Below are 21,751 nucleotides of genomic sequence, written 5' to 3'. Positions count from 1 at the left end.
GGCTCGAACTGAGCATAACATATAAAAAATTAACAAAAAACGAATCCACGAGGACATTGTCTCATAAATACGAACAGAACAAACATTAAATTACCCAATTCCTAATATATTAAATTTTCAAGTATTCCTCACTATCCATCGGAAGAAATTTCATCCACTTCTTCCTTTTAGTGTTCATCTTTTTAGTGACTTCAACCACCTCATTATTCGCCGGAAGAAATTTCATTCACTTCTTCCTTTTACTGTTCATCTTTTTAGTGACTTCAACCACCTCATTATTCGTCGGAAATTTTTTTATCCACTTCTCCCTTTTAGTGTTCAGCTTTTTAGTGACTTCAACCACCTCATCAATCGTCGGAATAAATTTTATCCACTTCTTCTTTTTAGTGTTCAGCTTTTTAGTGACTTCAATGACATTAAACAACATGATAGGCAACTCTGACGTCACTCCATAAGACTACAGGCGAGAGATTGTATTTCATGATACGCTCCAATGCACATATTTCTCGTCGCCTTTCGCGTCCGTTTTCCGCTCGCTTTTGCTACTCGGCGTCTTTTTTACGTGTAGTACCTGCCTTTTTGGGCCTGTAACGGAACAAAATAATCTCTATATCTAAGAAGTTTTGCTCACTTGGAAAGCTGGAATGGCAGGCAAGCTGTGAAGAGCAATTCTGGACATCATAGACGTTTTTTATCAGAGAAGATTACAAACGCGATAGCGGAAAGATTTGTGTGGAACATTTTGCAGATAATGACAAAGTTCAAAGTTAGTAATTTTAATGTTTGCGCTTAATCATTGAAATTTCAGTTAAAGAGGGTGTCATACAAAACTGTGCTGTGATACAATTCCATAACACAAAGTTTCCACCTATCGAACTTGCTTTTGTAGGTGAATTTATTAGACATATTACATATTCAGTTAATCGTAGGTAACATTGCTGGTACATAATGCATCGTAGATAGGTTTGTTTAAATTTAGGAATTTAGCTCATAGCCCACTAATTAATATTATCTTCTATGCAGGAGGTTGCAGGGCTGAATTCAACTTGCAGCCTTACCGATCACCTGACGATGCTCATTTAGTTTGGCTCGAGCAAGTATTCTTGAAATGCTTGTGTGGATGGAAAGTGGAAACTACCTATATTTTTTGCCTTCCTCCGATTTTAGACAAATTTATTCTGAGGGGTTTCGCATAAAATTCTTATTGATTGTTGGCTGTATATAATTCCTATTGATTGTGAATTCTGATTATAACAAAGAGTTAAAAAAAATTTTACCTAATTTACTGGCACCTTTTTCTTGTCAATACTCCAAGCTGAGGTAATAAACAAGACAATACATTTATGTCATCTGGAAGCAAAATATGCACACTAATTAATAGTTTGGCACATTGAGATAATACATCATGACAGAAAATACAAGTTAAAGATATGTATGACCATCACATGGTAATTAAAATTATAAAAAATTAATAGGGGCTGTGGAGTATGAAAAGATCAAGACAAAGAAAAGAACAAATGTTCATAGCTCATGAACTCTCAATTTTGCCTCCATTGCTTTGTGAAGGCCAATATATTTCGAGTGGCTGAATTGGTTTACCTTTATGATAGCAACGATTTTGTATTTAATATAGCAAGATTATTTCAATTTAATTGAAGTGATATTATTTCCCAAGGCAATGCTTGAATCGTCTAGAATAGATCAGTGGTGTCAAACTCATGGGTTTTCGAGAGCCGCATTGAATTTTGGAAATTGTAAAAAGGGCCGCAAACAGTTTTTGATAATGTATACTTAAAAGATATTTTTAAGATAGTTTTAGTTTGTGACATGTATTGTGATGCAACTAAACAGTTGGATTAAGTTTTATTATTTTCTTCAAATTCAAATGCAATTACATATTGATATTTGCATTCCACTATTATTGCAACATTTGCAAGTTACTGTATTTATTATAAAAAATCATAAAATTCTATGTACAACCATCAAAATCATTTTTGAACAAGCTTTGGATAAGGAAAGAATAATACATACACTAAAAATAACTTAATCTAAATATATGAACTTAAAATTAACAAAAATACTACAGTATAAACTCAATGTTTTAATAATTACATTTGTCCTGACGTTTGGCATCTTTTTTTTTGTGTCACCAGCATACTAAGGCCAGGCTGAAATGATTTTATAGTACCAACTCCAACTAACGAGGCCACATGATCATGGGTTAATCTGGATCTTTGCGAATGTTTAATTAATTCCAGTAATGCAAAAAAGTTACTTTTATCATTTCATGTATAGATCAGTAAAAAAAACAAATGACAGATTTTTTCGACAAGACATCCCGCACCACATTGCGTGGCATAGGATTGCTTGAATTATTATTGATATTAATTTTTAGTAACCAAGTCGTTGTATAATTATATTAATATACAAACACATGGAAATTTTCTGTTTGAAGTTGGTCTTCGAATTTGTCATATTGACTGCTAAGCTTATTGTGTTTTTTCATTGTATTGATGGAAATATGACAAATTAAAGAATGTGCTTCAAAATTTTGTGGAAAGCAGAAATATTGCAACTCCCATTTTCTTCGAAAATGCCACCTTCTTCATGTACTTTGCGTTTAATTTAATCACTCAAGTGTTTTATTCAAGTATTCTCTTGCTAGCTTGATGTGTATTCTTAATTGGGTCAAAATGTGGACAAAAAAAAATTAATATTCCAAAACTACTTTCAGTAAATTGTTTTCTGTGTGGATAATCAATCTCACTTTAAAAGGTTTGAAAAATCTATTACATTTAGATAAAAAAAAATTTCCAAAATACTATTACAATTATTGTTAAGCGTTCGAGGGCCGCACTGGAAGTTCTCTGGGGACGCGAGTTTGAGATCCCTGGTCTAGATTGAAGTTGTCCAAAAAATATATGATAGTATTTTATCATGAATGATGATTATACCTCTTCCGTAATTTCTTCTATAGTACTACCAAAAGTTGATGAACCAAATATAACACAGGTGCAGTGAGTTACCCGTAATCCTCATTTTCCAAAGCTGTTTTAAGTATGTCTGGCGTGTTTTGTGCCTTTTTACAAATAAGACCGCTTATGCAATCTTACGCTTTGGAATTTTTAGTTCTTTTCCTCAAGCCCTGCAGGATGTGGGGGCCATACACAACTCTACCTACCGGAGGTTCAAATGTCTTTGCATGCCTCCATAGGTTGTTTTTCTATTGCAAACATTTATGGAGTACTCTAATTATATTTCTTGGAATCACACTGTCACTGATATGTCGCCAGACTTCTGATATCTCCCCTTCTGCTATAGTGGTCCTGTGAATAAATAATAGGAAATTAAGATTAGACGAATAGTTGAAAGTTTTGCTTTATGTCGGCTTAATTTCTTGATTGATATACTTACTATTTCTGCTATTACCTCTTGTGCTGCAGGAGTCTCACAATGCTTAGACAGGTTTGTCCACAACTTTCACATCTGAAGAAAGAGAGGAGATTTATTAATTTTCGTTAAGAATATATAAAGCAGTCTATATGATTCAGAATGGAAAAGCTAATAAATCCAATATCTCATTATTTACTGAATTTGGTATATAAACCAACTAATAAAAGGGTTTAGTCAGAAAATTACAAGCATTCGCGGCTCCAAATACTTGAGAGATCAGACTATACAAGATAGACCGGTATGAGTGAAATGTTAGGTGAACTTGTTAACACTTTGATTCAATACGCAAATATAAGTGAATGCGCAATAGTATGTTACAATGAGCAGAAATCAACAATGAGTAAATATCCTCACTGATTAAAAAAATCTAACTGGAGGTGCATGAACTATTTGAAACCATAAGGGGTAAGTAAATATGTAATTTCGGCAAATGGGCAACCACGTACCGTACTGAATTAATAACTTCGTAGTATTTGACAAAGGCTGGCTTTCCCACATGTACTTAACAGTGCGATGCCCGGGTGTGATATACCACAATAGTATTTACTTTACCTTTTTCCGATTTATTCTTACCTTAACTTTCCAAAATATCATTAAAATCGACAACAACTGTCGAAGCAGGCACGAACACCATTCGTGCTACGCCTTGAAAGCAGCACACATCCGCTCGTTTTCGTCTCGTCAAGTATGTGCATTGGAGCGTGCTATCGAATACGATCTTCGGACAAAAATGCCGGAGTTGCGCATCATGTTGTTTAATGTCATTGGTGACTTCGACCACCTCATTATTCGTCGAAAAAAATTTCATCCACTCCTTCCTTTTAGTGTTCAGCTTTTTAGTGACGTCAATCACCTTATTATTCGTCGGAAAAAATTTCATCCACTTCTTCCTTTTAGTGTTCAGCTTTACAGTGACTTCAACCACCTCATTACTCGTCGGAAGAAATTTCATCCACTTTTTCCTTTTAGTATTCAGCTTTTTAGTGACTTCAACCACCTCATTATTCGTCGGAAAAAATTTCATTCACCTCTTCCTTTTAGTGTTCAGCTTTTTAGTGACTTCAGCCACCTAACTACCCGTCGGAAGAAATTTCATCCACTCCTTCCTTTTAGTGTTTTTAGTGATTTCAACCACCTCATTATTCGTCGGAAATTTTTTTATCCACTTCTCCCTTTTAGTGTTCAGCTTTCTAGTGACTTCAACCACCTCACCACCCGTCGGAAGAAATTCCATCCACTTCTTCCTTTTAGTGTTCATTTTTTTTGTGACTTCATCCACCTCACCAGCCGTCGGAAGAAATTTCATCCACTTCTTCCTTTTAGTGTTCATCTTTTCAGTGACTTCAACCACCTCATTATTCGTCGGAATAAATTTCCTCCACTTCTTCCTTTTAGTGTTCAACTTTTTAGTGACTTCAACCACCTCATTATTCGTCGGAAGAAATTTCATCCACTTCTTCCTTTTAGTGTTCAACTTTTTAGTGACTTCAACCACCTCATTATTCGTCGGAAGAAATTTCATCCACTTCTTCCTTTTAGTGTTCAGCTTTTTAGTGACTTCAACCACCTCATTATTCGTCGGAAGGTAATTTCATCCACTTCTTCTTTTTAGTGTTCAGCTTTTTAGTGACTTCAACCACCTCATTATTCGTCGGAAGAAATTTCATCCACTTCTTCCTTTTAGTGTTCAGCCTTTTAGTGTTTTTTAATTTTTCACCTTTGGGAACACTTCAACTTCCGTTTTCCCTCCACTTCATCCGTTTCTTCCTTCAGCCTTTTAGTGTTGTCCTTGTAGCAACTTCTGGTCAAAATACAAAAACAAACAATGTTTTGTTAGAAAATCTGTCAATCAAACAGCGTGTCAGCAGCGCCACATACCGGTTTATAATATAGGATCAGAGGGAATTATTTTTATTTTGCGGACTGGTTGTGTTGACCAAGTGAGTTAATCCCTGCCCATAGGTTTCTTTTTATAAAACTTAATGTAAAGTAGGCGAACAAAATTATTTATCTCCATATAGGTACACACATTTCTGGAGCGCCATTTCTAGATAACAAATTACTTACTAATACTGTTTACTAATCAAAGCCTCTGATACTAATAACAAATTAATTTCTTCTATTCGTAGTAACGAAAAGCAGAATCATTTTAGATGGTGCTGCTTTTGTCGCGCACATTAGTTGAAACCATAATACTACTCGTAAGTTAACTATCACTTTTCTTGTTGTGGATAACTTACGCTTGTCCTCTTGATTATTACTTTGATCATTCGGAGATATTTTCATTCAATCTTCATCTTGATATTCAAGATATATAGTTTTAGTAATATTATTTTGGAAACAATACAATCTTATTTATACAATTCACATGTAAAATGCTCAAATAAAACAATTTGAAACTGGAAATATTTAAAACTCGTCACTCAAATATCAAAGTAGCAATGTTCTCTACCCGACAACACCCTCTACAAAATTACCAGTCAACGATCAGGGGGCGCATTCAAGCACTTTGCCACATGCGCCACCTTACACAGATACACCACTGGTTGCCATACAAATGTGTAAAACGGGTGACTGTTTGCCTGAATTCTTGTTTGCAATCTTTTGTACAAAGCCCCCGGATCTAATGCAGAAATGTGAGATTTGAGAAAAACACCCCCGTCACGTTTTTGAATAACAAATTAGTAATTATCCAATTCGGGTTAAGGAATGATTCAAAATTGCAATCTGCATTTCTAACTTTTACTTTATAATTACATTTTTTTGTTACTTGGATCAATTCCAAGAAAAGACGCTAAAAATTATCAATCCTCATTTAGATGCAAAAACGGCAAAAATCGTCAAAAACAAAAAGAATAATTAGACCTACTATTTATTAAGTATTACGTTTGATGGACTAGAATTTTTATTGAACAAAGCCATGGGTATGGGCAACGACCAACATACCGGGAATGGGTGACTATTTGAAATAGTTTTTAAAATAATGTTTTTTTTTCAACAATTTCAGCGGGTCATATCCCGCGTTACGGACAAGCTAATTGGTAATTATGAAGCAAATCAGATATAGTGTCCTTTTACAAACTTGTCAAACCTTAAAACTATATTTTTACAGACTACGAAACAAAGAAGATTCAGCAACAATGTTAGCGGTCAATATAAAACATTTTCGTTTGTGTAGTTCCAATTATTGAAAACCATTACCGAATTGTAATCAATCTCGCGAAGCAAAAACCGAGCGGCAAGAACATGTTCGATGTTCCTATTTATGCACAGAATTGAAAAAACGCATCATGGAATAAAATAAGTTTCAAATTGTTTTTAAAGGAAACTTAGACTGAATACACTATATTCGTTAACGAGTTTTTTTTTATTGATTCTGTGATATATTTAATTTGAAAGGTTTTTAGTGGTTTTTGACAGGTTTTCACTATTTCTGCAGGTTGTTTCAAATTATTGAATAACATTATTTATTGAAGCTAATCAGGGATATATATATATGATTTCTACCGGGAAACACAATAAGTGCTAATATTCTCGAGTTCACGTAATGTTCAGGTTGTACTTGAATATAGTTAGCTCGCGGTATTTGCATTTTAGTTTATGCTCCACTGCTCTCTCGCAACGCTTGACTGCGAATTCACTCTCGCCCACCGTAATTTCGTAAATTGTAGTCTTCGGTTTTAATAAATGACGAATCATATGGAGCTAAGACGTGGCCTGCGGTACCGGCTTACTTACCTTTTTACTGTTTTAGGATATTGTATCAAAATGTGTGGATGTAATCTAGAAATAAGATTATTCATAAGATATTTCAGCCAAGTGAAAGTATGCTTCCTGGCACGAACGTAGACATCACTAACTTACGCCATGGTACTCTGGTATTACCTAATAAATGTGTGAGTTCGGTCAGATTTGTTCAAATGATCATGTGAGTGTTCAAGACATTTTCTAGTTGTTTGTGCCCATTACTACTCAAGCGTAGCGAAGCAGACGTTATCTAACTATATTCAACAAAACTATGGTTCAGAGATGTGAGATTTTACCACTATATGTCGCTGCCGAGTCATAAATCGCTCATGCAAGAATCATGGTTACGAAAGACGCGTAGCGAAGGGAAAACCGCAATTTTTGCTCACTTGTCAGTTCTTTTCGTATTTCAATATTTCTGCCATGTCTTGAATTTCAGTCAGGTTTATTTAATAAAATATGAAAAATGACTTCGCCTATTAGTAGTCTGAGCAAAGGAAAGAAATCACCGTTGACGCCTTCTAGGAGTTTTGGGTAAGTCTGTAAGTTTATGCATCCGAAACGAATAGCAGAATAACGTCTGCCAGCCCGTTTTCCAGTATGTCAGTAGCCTATTTAAGATTTGTCTGTTTGTAGCCTGTATAAATTCCAAGGTGCTAGAATGGCGAAATTTGTCAATAGAATTTCTCAAAATTTTGAAATTTCATATTGGAAATAATTAAAACTCATATTTTTTTCTTAAATAATAACTTGCAAATGTACAAAGATCTCAATTCAACAAACAACTGTTAAAAATGTCTTATTGACTTCTGTAAATGACAAAGTTAATATGAATATATAATTCATTTTGAATGCAGCCACGATACAAAAAAAGACAACACACCAGACAGAATTTAGCAAGTTTTCAAGACTTAACATGCGATTTGAGACATGCGAAATAATAGTTTCACCTTTGACTTAGAATATAATAAAAACAACACAATATATATATAAGATATTCTTTAAAATCTTCTTTAGGCATATGGTAATTGTTGTGATATATGGTTGCATCGAAAAACTATTTTTTCCACAACCCCAATTTTTGTGAAATCAAAGAAATTAGGACGGTTAATCAAATACTGACAAACTCCAACTTTCAGAGCTCTCCAATGCGGCCCGCCAGTATTCATCATGAATTGTCATTTTTTTGGAAAATTTTCACAATGAGACCCAAGCTTTGAGGGGTCTGATATATGCGAAATGCTAGCGAAATCCTGCTGCTCAAAAATACGATGTCATAAAAAGTGTTTCATTATAAAATTTATGAATAAAAAATAATTTAATTGCACTAAGCAAATGAGGTCTAAAATTTCGTTAGGGTTAGAGTTTTCGTGGCTATTGATTAGAAATACTTCGCAAAGTGGGAACACAGTTTTATGGCATCGTATATTTTTATGTAGGATTTCGCTAGCTTTTCGCTGGCGTGACAGCGGCGATATATTATAGTAGGCATGGCTCAACAATTTTTTCCGTCTTATCCGACATCTGACGAGGCCATCCAACAATTACGTCACTATGACGTCACAGTGATGTGATAAGGTCTGCATACATGGAGGGTTGTCCGTAACGCGTGATCACCCGAAATCGAGCGAGCTTCGTCGCATCAAAAGTCATAGTCCCTCGCGATTTATTGGCTTGTGATTCCAATATTAGAGAGATCGCTATCATAGTTTGATGTGATTGTCGCTGTACTTTCTGACTTAGGCAAGCTCTATAACGGGATTGTTGATCAATTGGACAAACATTGGATGAAAATTTATACTATTTTATGATTTTAGAAAACGTTCAGTGCCATTCCGAATGCCTGAATACACTTCAAGTGAACGAGCCTTGTTAAATGACATCACAGGGACAGCGCATCATCATGACATCACAGGTCAAAGTTCACCACGTCATAAAGACATCACAGGTCTAAGGTCTTCATATAGTTCCAGTGAAAGTTCAAGTGATAGTCCTGCATCGACTCCACTGCGAAAACTACTTCAGCCACTCGATGGCTCACCAAAAGAAATGTTCAATGCATTTAATGGAAATAGAAAGCCAAGCCCTCTTGGTCTTGTGAATTCACCAATTAAAGGTAACTGGAAAGCAAAAAACTGGAAAAAATCAACATTTTAAAGTGTTCAAATGGGCCTATGCATTCCGTTGCCTCCTGATTCCAAATCTCCATAGAGTTCAAATTTCTATGTCTACGACTTTTGGCTCCAGCAAGAAAATTCAGGTGTTTCGAAAGTATGCGCACCAAGATGTCGCACAACCTGAACCCTAACCTGGTACACGACCTGAGTTTAGGTTGTGCGCCATCTTGGTGCGCATACTTCAGGAGGTCCAAAATTTAACTTTCTAGGTTACATTTTTTATAAGTCTTTTGCTCCAAACAAGACCCTATGCATGACATGGGCAAACTGCGGCCCGCATGCTAAATCCGGCCCATTAAGTAATTCAATCTGGCCCATCTGATGCTGCCGCAACCGAACTAAAACCAAATTTTGATAATTTAGCTAAAAAATAGCTCAAGGAATTTGTTAAGATTGCGATTGAATTTATGTTTGGCTCGAGGCCTATTGTCTTTTTCAATTTTGCTTCTGTAACACTGTGAATATTGTTCATAAAATGTAACATTTTACATCACACTTACATGGCCCGCCAGCAAGGGCGGGCAAAATTTTGGCCCCTGACCCAAAAACCTTGCCCGCCCCCGCTCTATACAAACATCCACTTTTTTTTTTTGGACAAAAAATCTCCCTACCTACCCCAAGTCTCCTCCTGTTGCAGGAATACAATAACATGTAATTGGTTTGTTCCACAGGGAACTCATCGGCCAATGTTCCATCAGACATGGACTTAATGACATCAATGATGCAGAAAATAGCAATACTAGAAAAGAAAAATTTATCGTATACGAGAGAGATTCTTGAAAAAGACAAAAGAATAAAGGTTGGTACAAAGCTGACCTACTGCAGTGGTTCCCAACTGAGGGTATGCGAAGCCCTAAGGGGCTAACAAAAATGGGGTAGTGTCTGTGAACTTTGCACTTTTATAAAAACAAAATAGCAAAATAGACCATCGTTGTGGTCGAACTTGCGAAAGGTAACAAATCGAGGGTATCTCTATAACTGAGCTTATAAACGCTATTCACTTCAAAAGAAATTTTAAGTTTTCATTTGATAATATTTTGATATGCTGTCATCCTGGTCATAAGTCGTGTGATCTCATTTAAAGGGGTTCGCGTATTTTTGTGAAATATCCAGAAGTATGTGTACCAATGTGGAGGTAACTAATTTTGTTTGTCTACTTTACATCAAGTTCTGTAAAGGGGCTTAAACCTATTGGCAGGGGGTATATTCACTTGGTTAACACAGACAGTCCCTGAACTCGTAAAAACCTAAAAAAATGAAAATTGGAATAAAATTATAGCCCAACCCTAACCTGGTACCCATATTACGGGACTACATAGAAAAGTTTGAGAACAACTGGCCTACCTCGTCTGGGTGTAATATATTAACTACGCTATGATGAAATGATGGTACTCCCGTAGTGTGTGTACCAGGTTAGGGCCATAATTTTATTCCGTTTTCCTTATTTTAGTTCTATTACGAGTTCGGGGACTGTCTGTGTTACCCAAGTGAATATACCTCTGCCCATAGGCACCAGTCTCTTTACACAACTTGATGTCAAATAGGCGAACAAAATTAGTTACCTCCATATTGGTACTTTTGGAGCGCCCATATATTTATATTCCAAGTTCTTTTGCTCCTAGTGAATTAGTTCAGTATGTGAACTTCTTTTATAAGTAAATTGGTTTCATCAATGAAATCTCCACCATTATATTGACAGGTTTTGGAAGAGAAAACTTCTCTGTTAGAAAGAAATTTGAAATCTGGAGAGAACGAAAGTCCATCAAAAGTCGCTGAACTTGAAGCGAAATGTTTGGAATTAAAACAGCAGGTTTATGAGATGGAGGTGAGTGGGTGGGGGAATGGATGTGAAGTTGACTAGAATAAGGGTTTCCAGTCTTCCCTTCGCTTATTGGACGCTTGGTGAACCTATGGATTATTTCGCTATTATGTTGTTGTTGTTCTTTGAAATAATTTTTTTGGTTATTGAAGAATCCATTTTCTCTTCAGCTACTGACCCATCGCTTTGAAATTTTCAGTGGTTAAAGATTGATTTTTTTCTAGAAGGCTATTACTTTTAATTATTCCTAAATTTTCCCATGCTGGAATAATTATGTTTGAGAGGATTGCTGGACTCCTCGCCGCTGTAAGGTGGTTCACGTAACCGCTGGTCGGTTATGGTTTCCTCTACCTGACATGGACTGGTAACCGGACAAGAGGCCGTGGTTTGCCATATCATTAACCCGTCTTACCGTCTTAACAGATGTTTAGAAGCTGGAGCCACAGAAATTTCCGGTAGCATCAGCTTGGCTCCCAGCCATGGCTGTAACACATTAATTTTTTATTTTAGACGTTCCTGGCAGACTACGGGATGATTTGGGTTGGTGAGAAATCGAATCCCAACTCCAATAAATATCTTGATGATGAAGAAATAAATCACCAAACGCCCGTGACGTTGAATAATAATGCAATTGCATGGAAGCCTGGTATGTCGTATTCATGATTAGGAATTTTTAGGGTGATCCAGAAAAACACAATGCAGTTCATTTAAAATATATTCTAGAGCAGGGCTACTCAACTATTTTTACCAAAGATTTGCATGCAAAAAATTATTTGGGTTCGGTGTTTCCAGAAATTATATTTTGGCATCCTTAAACGGCGCACTTCCTTGACGAGCTAATGATTATACTATCTAATCAAAATGGTTTATTATGGTTTTATAGTTCTTTTCATATATATTCAAAACTATAAAAGTCATTTTATGAAAGGAAACTTCAAAAGTGAGGCTGATCCGAAATAAAAAATTATGTACGGTCCGAATCAAATACTCGAAAGGTTCCGATTGTTGCCCTGTTCTAGAGCATGTGTTCTCAAACTTTTTGGGCCTTTTTAGAATTTGTCAAGTATTGCGATCCATCTCATAAATAACTAGCTAGCAATAAGCTACAAATAACAGATAGTTGGACGAAAGTATGTTTTATTCAAAACAAGTTGAAAATATGTGGACATAATAAGAAAAGTAAATAATAAAGAAAAGTAAATATCGAAAATAAGGGCGACAAGATCAAATCTAACAAAGGTTTTTTTAATTAGCTAGACCTATTGCAAAATGCAAAAGTCTAGACAACTCGCTTGCTTGCTATTACATTGTTTAGAGAAAAGATTTCCTGTCGCTGGTCTGCAAGGCACCACACTGCTATATCTTATTCTAAATTTAAACGTTAATAAACTTTTTAGGTTCATCAGTATCAGGTCAAGTTTTCACCCCAGATTTTGATCTTATTGTCGAAAATGTGAACGATTTGAACATTCTGGCCGGGAAAGGAGAAAATAAGGTCGCCCAGACGATGGGGGGAGCAAAATTAAAGGTAAGGGTGCTGAAATGGTCCTGTGGCTGAAGCATTAGACTTACTATGAGGACATCGCGGGTTCCGAACGCCCACAAACTAATAAATTGAATAGACAATACCAAATTGCGAAGATTTTGTTTAGCTTTAGCTTCTTACATATGGCTGCTTGTACGGGGCCTTGTTTAGAGTGAGAAAAAGACAAATAGCATCATGTAGTATCATAAAAAAATGTAAAAAATAGGATTTCATATTTGTTCTGGGAGAGGAAAACCGATAAGACGACTTAATCCTTATGTTGAACCACAGCATTTGGTTATCTGTCTATGCTGTGTATTGGAATACTTGAGCAATAAATTGATCTATATCAGGGGTGGCAATTACTTTTCTGAATGGGCCATTACAGATAATAGGACAGTTTCTTTATAACAGCTAGGCAAACGTTTATACTTTATATAATAATAAGAAGCACAAAGTCACAATCAGGGTCATTATGACGTTAATAAAAACTATAGTCATATTTATAGCAGAGACAAGTGGGCCAAGTGAAATACTTAGATGTACGTTCGTAGTAAAGGGAACTTTAAATTTCCAGCAGTTAGGTGATCCAACCAATTTCACTCACTCATGTGTTATGTCACAGACAACGTCAGATATGCAAAAATTTAGTCACATTAACAAATATAAGAAATGATTCCATTGAATTTGATATATTCTTCATAGTATATTTTGCTGGTCCTAATCCCTATGGCATTCCATAGCTCTTCATGAGTGCCATAACTTGGATTTTATACATTCCACAATTCTTACATCATAATAGTTTTGATTGGTACATCATAATAGCTTATATTACCCTGTAGCCAATCATAATGAAGATTTAAATTACTGATTATCATCTCACAAATTTGAGCTTTATGAGGGAATAATGAGTTATACCCTGGCCATGCTTGTTGTTCATTGATACTTTTTATGTACCTACACTTGAGGGGGTACTTCAGTTGCGTAGTTTTTAATCATCTCTTGATTGCCACTTATGTATTGTGTCGTGTGCCTGATGTCTGTTAATTATACTACTCTTTGTGGTGACTGAGTTTTTTATTTGAATGAAAATTCTTTGAATTACGAAAGTATTAAAGTCAAGTACTTCACTTTGATCGTCCGTACTTTAAAATTTATAAAAAATTTAAAATTTGTAAATTTGAACTGATTTGTGTTCTGTATAGTTTAGCACAAAGTATTAAACCAAATATTGTGGAAGATTTTTTACATAAAAAATCGCTCTAAGGTTGTGCTCACTCAGGAGTAAAAAATGCTCTGAGAGAGCTATGGGTGACTGCTTACATTCCAAGAGCTACTGAAACTATATCTATGACAACTACATGCTACACACTAACAGAGAAGAAAAGTTACTTCTGTAACTGAAATGCATAGAGCTGAAACTATATACAGTTATATTGGTACGTTTTTTACATGAAAATTTATTCAAAGCAAGGTCACATGCATGCTCAGAAATGAGATGAATCTTATCTAACTTCCTTATCTGACTTTCTTTTCTTAACTTATCTTATCTATCTTATCAATTGCGCATGCTCTCGGTAAATTTAAGGATTTATATATAAATTCATCTGCATTCAGGCAATCGAATCCATTCCTCTAACTTTGTATAAAAACGGAATAATGATGTTCAGTGGACCGTTTCGTTCCTATGCCGACCAAACAACGCAGAGATGTCTTCAGGATATCATGGACGGATACTTTCCTTCTGAACTGCAAGCCAGATACCCTGATGGAGTCCCAATACAGGTGGATATTTTAATATTCTACATTATTATTGTAATACTTTGTAATTCAGGAGTCTTGCTACACACATCTGAATCTGAAAAAAAAAAAAAAATAATGTATTGCGATTACCGTATGTCATTGTATAGCAAGACCCTTCTTAGGGTCTTGTATTCTTGTAGCATTCCTGTATTCTGAACATTACTGGCCATGTGTAAACTATGTTTGATTAGAAAGTAACGTTACATAAATAAATTTGTGTTGCAGTGAAGCAAAGCTACTGAATCAATTAAGATAGTTGTTACTTATCGATCTTTAGATCGGTAAGGTATTTGTCTGTTTGTCTGTCTGTTAGATGCAGGCGATATCTCATGAAGGCGTGGTTGAATCTGCCCCAATTCCCCCCATTTTGCATGTGCATTCATCATATCTCGGACCAGAAGCCTATTGATTTTGGATGAACTATGTCGTATAATTAGCGAGTTATCAATCAATTAGTGATGAGACACGCGGTGTCACTATAGAGTCATGAATCAAAACCGCAGTTTCAATCGATAAGTCTTCGGTTTCTGACCGATATTCTCGTTGCTACAGCATCCTTGATTTATACACATACGAATAAAGCTCGTGTAGGGTGTCCATAAGTCTTAAAAAGTTTAGGATTGCAAAGGGATTTTAACGATACCATATATTGTTTTGGCCCTCTCAGATGTATTGAATCAAGTAAAAATACTTGAACAATTTTTGATTAAAAAACAACAAACCTGGTTAAGATATATTGAAAACTGACTTTTTAACAAAATTGAAATTGTTCAGGGACTTTATGGACAGTCTTCATATTGAACAAATGGACCTCCTGAAGTATCCATCAAGGTTGTGTATAGTTGTCCAGTTAATAGCTCACTTCTTTATATAAAGGTTACAGACAAGCGATTTGTGACATTCCAAGACCCACGGTTACTTGAAGAGTTTCCCGGCGTTGGGTTTTTATTGGGAGGAGAAGAACAGCCTTCAAATCTTCTGAATTCCGGTCTGAATATGACATCATCAGCTTCAGTGAGGTCATCGATTCCGTCATCAATGTCAAATAATTTTGATAGCACGAGTCCACAACCAGCTGGCGAAGGTTCGATTTTTTTGCGTTTATCAAGAAAGTTATTTTGTATTTTGATTTATAATCCATATCAGAAGGTATGATTGCCCATGTAGTATTACAAGGATGGGATAGGCTTTACTTATTTATCCCAGGGGAGAGGAAAGCCATTAAGATGAAGTAATCATATGGCGAACCAGGGCTTCTCGTCCGGTTATCGATTAGTCCATGTTGGGTATGGGATTTTTTAGCCTGTTATTTGTCTCAGAGGCATGGACTTGGTGGTTGAGGGACGATCCTACAACAGTGAGGAGCCCAGCAATCCTCTCGCACATAATTATCCCTGCATGGGATTCGAACCAGCGAACCGTCACAGGTTAGCCAGAAGAATACACGCTTTGCACGATACGCCACACCGTCAAGCCGATATGTTTTAAACTGCAGGTTCTTTCTTCATAACTGCACTGCAGATCATTAAGTATCAGATACTATAACCATGGTTGAACAATATAGTAAAAAAATGATTAAAATAATTTCAAAAGAATAGAATAGCAAGTATGCACAATTACTTTGTCAACTTTTCTGAATTTTTTTCCATCGTGCTTGTCTTGTGTGTTGTATTCCTCTACCATTGTGAAGTTCAAAATATATTATCCATCTGTAATCTTATCTATTGCCAAGTATTTATTCATGGTTATTAATGCGCTCTGCGCTTCTGTGATACATACTCGCATCCATTTGATGCACAGGGAGTCAATTAAGTCCTAAAATTTTTTTAAATTGCGAAGAGAATTTATCGATACTATAAAAACACTTGAACAATTACTGAATGAAAACAACAAACCTGGTTAATAAGATATATTTAGAACTGACTTCATAACAAAATTGAAATTGTGAATGTCTCTTCATTTTTAGTGACCAGTAAATTACCGGGACCTCAGCTTTCATTGGAGCAGTTCATTGGAAAATTGCCTCGAAATGTGATCCGGGATGGAAAGATAATTGATGTTAGGGACTCTATCGCCGATCAACTAACAGGTACAGGAAGTTGCTTTCTTGAGAAAATTTGCTTCCCATGTTGGGCATAGGAATAGGTAAGAGGTGTGCAACTTTTAATACGAAAGAGCAAGATACAAATAATTGGATGAAAGCGCGGGCCATTCCTTCCTTTACCACAAGCTTTCTAGTAGTTGTAGGCACAGAAGTTTTAGTTATTGATCTTATGGCATGCGTTGTTCGTTTCACAAGCTAGCTGCTACATTGTGACGTCATAGGCACAGATAATAAATTGGACTCAGGTATAGGATTCACACGACGATCAAAATTAGCACTTCTCTGCGGGTCACACAATTTTTTCTTGTGGGCCGCATTTGGCCCACGTGCCATCGGTTGCACACCCCTGAAATAGGGTATCAGGTATTTGTCTTATGTCCATGATTTATCATTCTTGACATTCACCTTTATTATTTTCAGCAAGTCACACGAGTTCAAGTTCAGCAGAGGTTATTGAAACCCAAGTTGTTCAAGAAATGCAACAAAGGTAAGAAGTTAAGATGAAATGCTACTCGAAACATTTAACAACTGACACTTTTAAAAGGGTTGAAGTACGGTGAAATGCCATTTAAACATTTCATGGCTGACGTTTTTTAACAGTTATCTGTAGTTAAATCTAACTATATAAATTTCAGATGCAGGAACCCAATTTATTATACTTTGAGTGAGGGTGGACACGGGTTATGAACCCAAGATTTAAATAAACGCCAGTTTATTAGTTAGGGGTAAGAACGGGCCCAAAAATTCAACCGGGCCCGTGGGTATTGGACCTGACCCGACTAATTAACTGAACTTGCCCGAACCCGAAACAAACCCGAAATTCCATATTTTATTTAGAGGATCTTTGAATTCCACACATAGTCATAGTATATAATTTTTATAAAAAATATATTTATTTAAAAAAAAAAGTAAGTCAGCAACAGAGAAGCCCCGAACGTAATGATTTACATTTCAGGCCCGACCCCGGCCCGAATTTCGGGTTGGGTTCGAGCTTCAGTTCTTAGCTCTAGCGCCAACATAGGTCCAACTCGCCAATCACCACAATATTTTAATCAAGAAATTTTACATTTCAGGATGAATCTGCCTGAAAATCAGAGGCCGCCAACAGCTCGAAATGTGGCAACATTGAGAATCAAATCAGAGGACGGAGACAAGACTTTGCTCATTAAAATGAAGTTTCATGAAACGATTGGAGATTTAAGAAATTATATAAACAAACAAAGGTTGGTATTTGGACACGATTTGTATATATAGATTCTTCAGTTAAATTGATGTTCTTGTTGCGATAGGATTTTTATAATAATCCCGGGGGCGAGAGAACCCAATAAGACGGCTTAAAATATGGCGAACCACGGCCTCTCATCCGGTTACCAGTCTATGTCACGTATGGGATTAGTTGGCTAGTTAATTGTTTATTAAGGCCTGGACTTGATGGAGGAAGAAGCCGTAACCGAACTAGTGTTATGTGACCCACCCTAACGGTGGCGAGGAGTCAGGCAATTCTCTCCCACATAGGATAGGATTTACATATTTATCCCGAGGGAGAAGAAAGTCGATGAGGCAGCTTTCCTAATATTGCTAAGCTTGGCCTCTCGTTGGGTATATGATTAGTAAGCCAGTTATTTGTTTTAAATGCTTGAACTTATTGGTGAAGGAAGCCGTAACCAACCAACCTATAGCAGGAAGAGTCCAGCAATCCACATAAATATTCCCCCTTGAAAGTAATCATAGATCAATGCGCCACACCGTCTGGCTTGAAGTGACTTGTTTATCAAAGACTTATTACTTATCGATCTTTAGATCGGTAAGTATGTTGATAGGTATTTGTCTGTCTGTCTGTTAGATGCACGCGGTATCTCACGAAGGCGTGGTTCAATCTGCTCCAAATTTTGCATGTGCATTCATCATATCTCGGACCAGAAGCCTATTGATTTTGGATGAATTATGTCGTATAATTATTTAATTAGTGATGGGACACGTGGTGTCACTATAGAGTCATGAATCGAAACCGCAGTTTCGATCGATAAGTCTCCGGTCTCCGACCAATATTCTCGTTATTATCTATCAAAATGAGTTGATGTCATACACAACAAACTGCCAGTGTTGAGTCACTCATTGGCACAAATTTGGACCCAAGATTCAGATGACTTAACTCACGCCTTGGTTTAACTTTTCTACCAGTGAGCTTTATATACTATTATATGCAGCTTTGCTTTGAGCAACATTATAATATATATTTATTAATCTCTCAATTTTGACAGGCATCAACGAATGTCACCATACAACATCATATCAACGTTTCCATCTAAAACGTATTCAGACGATTCAAAAACTCTTCAGGAGTGCGGACTTGTACCTAACGCCACCTTGTGTCTACAGAACATGAAAAGTTCCAACTCTGAGAAAAATAAATGAATGTTTCATTCGATAATTGCTCAATAAAAATTGAGTGAGGCTACAGCTCAATTATTTTCTGCAGTTCAAACTTTCATAGATAGATGTTCACTTGTTCTTAACTCCAGAAAAATTTCTGAACTTATCATTTCAGAATTTTAGGATAGGATTTACATGTTTATCCAGAGGAGAGGGAAGCCAATAAGACAGTTTAAATCATATGTCCATGTCGGGTATCGGATAAGTTGGCCAGTTAATTGTTTTCAGATGCATGGACTTAATGGTGGAGGAAGCAGTAACCGACAAGCGTTTACGTGAACCATCCTACGACAGCGAGGTGTCCGGCAATCCTCTCGCACATGATCATCCCCGCATAGGATACACACCTACAAACCCACGCAGTGTAATCACAGGTGACTAGCTCATAAACTAATATCATGAGCATTATTTTAATTCAAGATATGTGACCAGATGCCATTTAAAAGGTCTGATATATTTTAACTTGGTCTTCATGGGGACTATGTTTTGATCACTGCAAGTAAACTACAACTCATCAGAAAAGAAAAAGACCATTGAGATATTTTGATTCATACCTAATTTTTTCAAACACAAGTAGAAACTGACAAATAGCTAACCAAAACAAGCTGAAGTTATAAACTAGAAGAAAAAACTTTTTTCAATGAACACAATAGAGTGATATGCCGAACATTTAAAGTGAAAAAGTATAGAGCAATATAATCTAATCTAAACTTTCAATCATCGCTTTTGACATCTTGCTAATCAGCCATTGTTATGGGAGTAAACACGGAAGACTATACTCAAGGAAACATCCATTAATACCAAAAATTGCATTTTGCAGTTTGATCTTTGACCTTTAGGGACGTATTCAAAATATGAGAATCGCTTGATAAAGGTTTTTAATTTTTTTGTTATATCAGTTCAGTGAGCAAATTTTTACAATTAATTTTTATTGATGTTGTATATTTTAAAAGAAGCTTTTTGTAGATGTGCAATTTGTATTGTTGTTTTGTATAATAGCGGAAACTACCACTGTACAATTTATCTGTTTATTTTGTTATTGACCAGGGCTACGGGGTCAAAGTTTGGCGTGTTTTCGTATTTTCAAAGTTAATGTGTGATTCAAAATTTGAGATTGTCAATGGTGAAATAAGTCGAATTTTTGACAATTGACGGTGACTCTTTTGAAAACTGCGTGCGAACAAAAATATTTTGGTGAAAAAATGTGATTTTTTTTTGAGTTCCGAGCTGGAGTCTGGAATAATATTTTTCCAGCACAAGAGTCATGTAAAAGTATCGAGTTTTACAGACCAGAAGGCATGCTTAAATTCATTTTTTGATTCGATTGGGCGCCTAATAGGCCAATGCGCCTCATGTATGCTTAAATTCTTTTTTCAAATCGATTAGGTGCCTATTATTTGACGGTGGGCCTTATGGTCCTAAAAATCAGTAATGTCAAATTTTCCTGACTTTTGACCCCCCCCCCTCGATGATTTTTAAAACAAACATGCCACATTCCACAACCCGACCTAGTCTATCCTATATGCTCAACCAATCCATATTGTAAATGAAACGCACTTTATGTCTCAAATTTCTGTCTTCTTAAATGTTACCTACTGTTCAATAGTATTAGTGCATTTTTTATGTTTAGATTCAATAAATTGTTCCATGGTATGCCGATTCTGTGGAAGCTTTAGTATCAGGAAAAATGTATGTAATTTCTGGATCGAATCTGGGAGAATGGTATACTATAGAACAGGGATGGAAAATCACTGACCCGTGGGTTAAAGTGAATCACTGCGTTTTTTTGGGTGACCCGCCAAGGCACGAATGAAATAAAAACAAAGTCAGGGTGGTCCAAACCCAGGCCCGCGGGCCCCATGTGGCCCGCAGCGTCATTATCTGTGGCCCGCGTCGCCTTTGCTGAAGGGTAATCAAAAAATCGCATTTAGTGTTGTTCCGTCATAAAAATAACAGAAAATCTTCCCGACATCTTGTTACATCACTAATGTCACTGAATTGACTAGTGTCACGGCTAGCTGAAGCAACTAGCGAAGTTGAATAGTGTGCTTGGGTAGTCCAAATTGTTCACTGGCTTTCTATCTTTTTGGTTGGGAATATATTCCAACAGTTATATTAACGAAATATGATAACTAAATATTAATGTTATGGCATGAGAATATAATTCGATCCGGTGATGCTTTGCAACCAGCCTGAACAGTATTACAAAAAATGCTTCTAATATTTCAGAAAAATTAGTAATTACTCTCCTGTACCTTACATTTGGTAAAATATGATAATCAATCATTCAGCAGTTATAAAACGGCATTTTGTTTGCCCGTTATGAAGAGTTTAAATTCTTACATTAAATGTAGATATAGCAAAACTTTTGCTTGTTTCAGTGATTTTTCTGGCGTATTTTGCATGTTTTAGCTAGAAAAATGACAAACAATGATCAATTGTTTGCACAATAAAAGTGTTATTTTTGTATTGCCCTGTTTACCTATTTATGGCACTATTGTGGCCCGCGAACAATGCAAAAATACCTTTGTGGCCCGCGAAGTCGACAAACATGGACCACCCTGATATAAGTGATAAAACCGGCTCTAATTGAATTTAATAATAAGTAAACTAATAAAATGTATCGTCAGTTGGAAAGCCAGGCCTCCTAACGCTCAAATTTGAGTTTTAATTTCCGGGTAGTTAGGGTT

General features: G+C 36.1%; 1 protein-coding gene and 1 long non-coding RNA gene across 3 annotated transcripts; both read left to right on the top strand.

Moving 5' to 3' along the window:
• Window positions 1–515: 515 nt before the first annotated feature.
• Window positions 516–2,372, top strand: LOC144417987 (uncharacterized). Its single transcript, XR_013473407.1, has 2 exons — window positions 516–766; window positions 1,024–2,372. It is a non-coding gene; the product is annotated as an uncharacterized LOC144417987 (long non-coding RNA).
• Window positions 2,373–7,537: 5,165 nt separating this feature from the next.
• LOC120335703 (UBX domain-containing protein 11-like) lies at window positions 7,538–20,714 on the top strand. 2 transcript variants are annotated; one of them, XR_013474352.1, is made up of 13 exons: window positions 7,538–7,734; window positions 9,018–9,316; window positions 10,049–10,176; window positions 11,077–11,202; window positions 11,707–11,842; window positions 12,594–12,724; window positions 14,339–14,506; window positions 15,401–15,608; window positions 16,491–16,613; window positions 17,049–17,115; window positions 17,702–17,851; window positions 18,890–19,359; window positions 19,717–20,714. XR_013474352.1 is itself a non-coding variant. In XM_039403283.2 (12 exons), exons 1-12 carry the CDS (start codon window positions 7,667–7,669, stop codon window positions 19,041–19,043), a joined length of 1,758 nt encoding a protein of 585 aa, XP_039259217.2. In that variant the 5' UTR covers window positions 7,538–7,666; the 3' UTR covers window positions 19,044–20,714. The 2 variants fall into 2 exon arrangements, 1 of the variants encoding a protein (XP_039259217.2); XM_039403283.2 differs by having other exon boundaries at window positions 18,890–20,714.
• The last annotated feature ends 1,037 nt before the right edge of the window (window positions 20,715–21,751 follow it).

The sequence above is a fragment of the Styela clava genome, chromosome 2 (genome assembly GCF_964204865.1).
Source record: "Styela clava chromosome 2, kaStyClav1.hap1.2, whole genome shotgun sequence".
NCBI classification, from domain to species: domain Eukaryota; kingdom Metazoa; phylum Chordata; class Ascidiacea; order Stolidobranchia; family Styelidae; genus Styela; species Styela clava.
The sequence above is the reverse complement of the archived record's forward strand: the minus strand, read 5'-3'. Positions and strand labels throughout refer to the sequence as shown.

Bases quoted from the DNA above. Each gene is read 5' to 3' on its own strand.
- LOC120335703 (XM_039403283.2), top strand. From the start codon at position 7,667: ATGACTTCGCCTATTAGTAGTCTGAGCAAAGGAAAGAAATCACCGTTG. The intron at 10,177-11,076 runs GTTGGTACAAAG...TTATATTGACAG, and splicing joins AAAAAGACAAAAGAATAAAG to GTTTTGGAAGAGAAAACTTC. The intron at 14,507-15,400 runs GTGGATATTTTA...CTTTATATAAAG, and splicing joins CTGATGGAGTCCCAATACAG to GTTACAGACAAGCGATTTGT.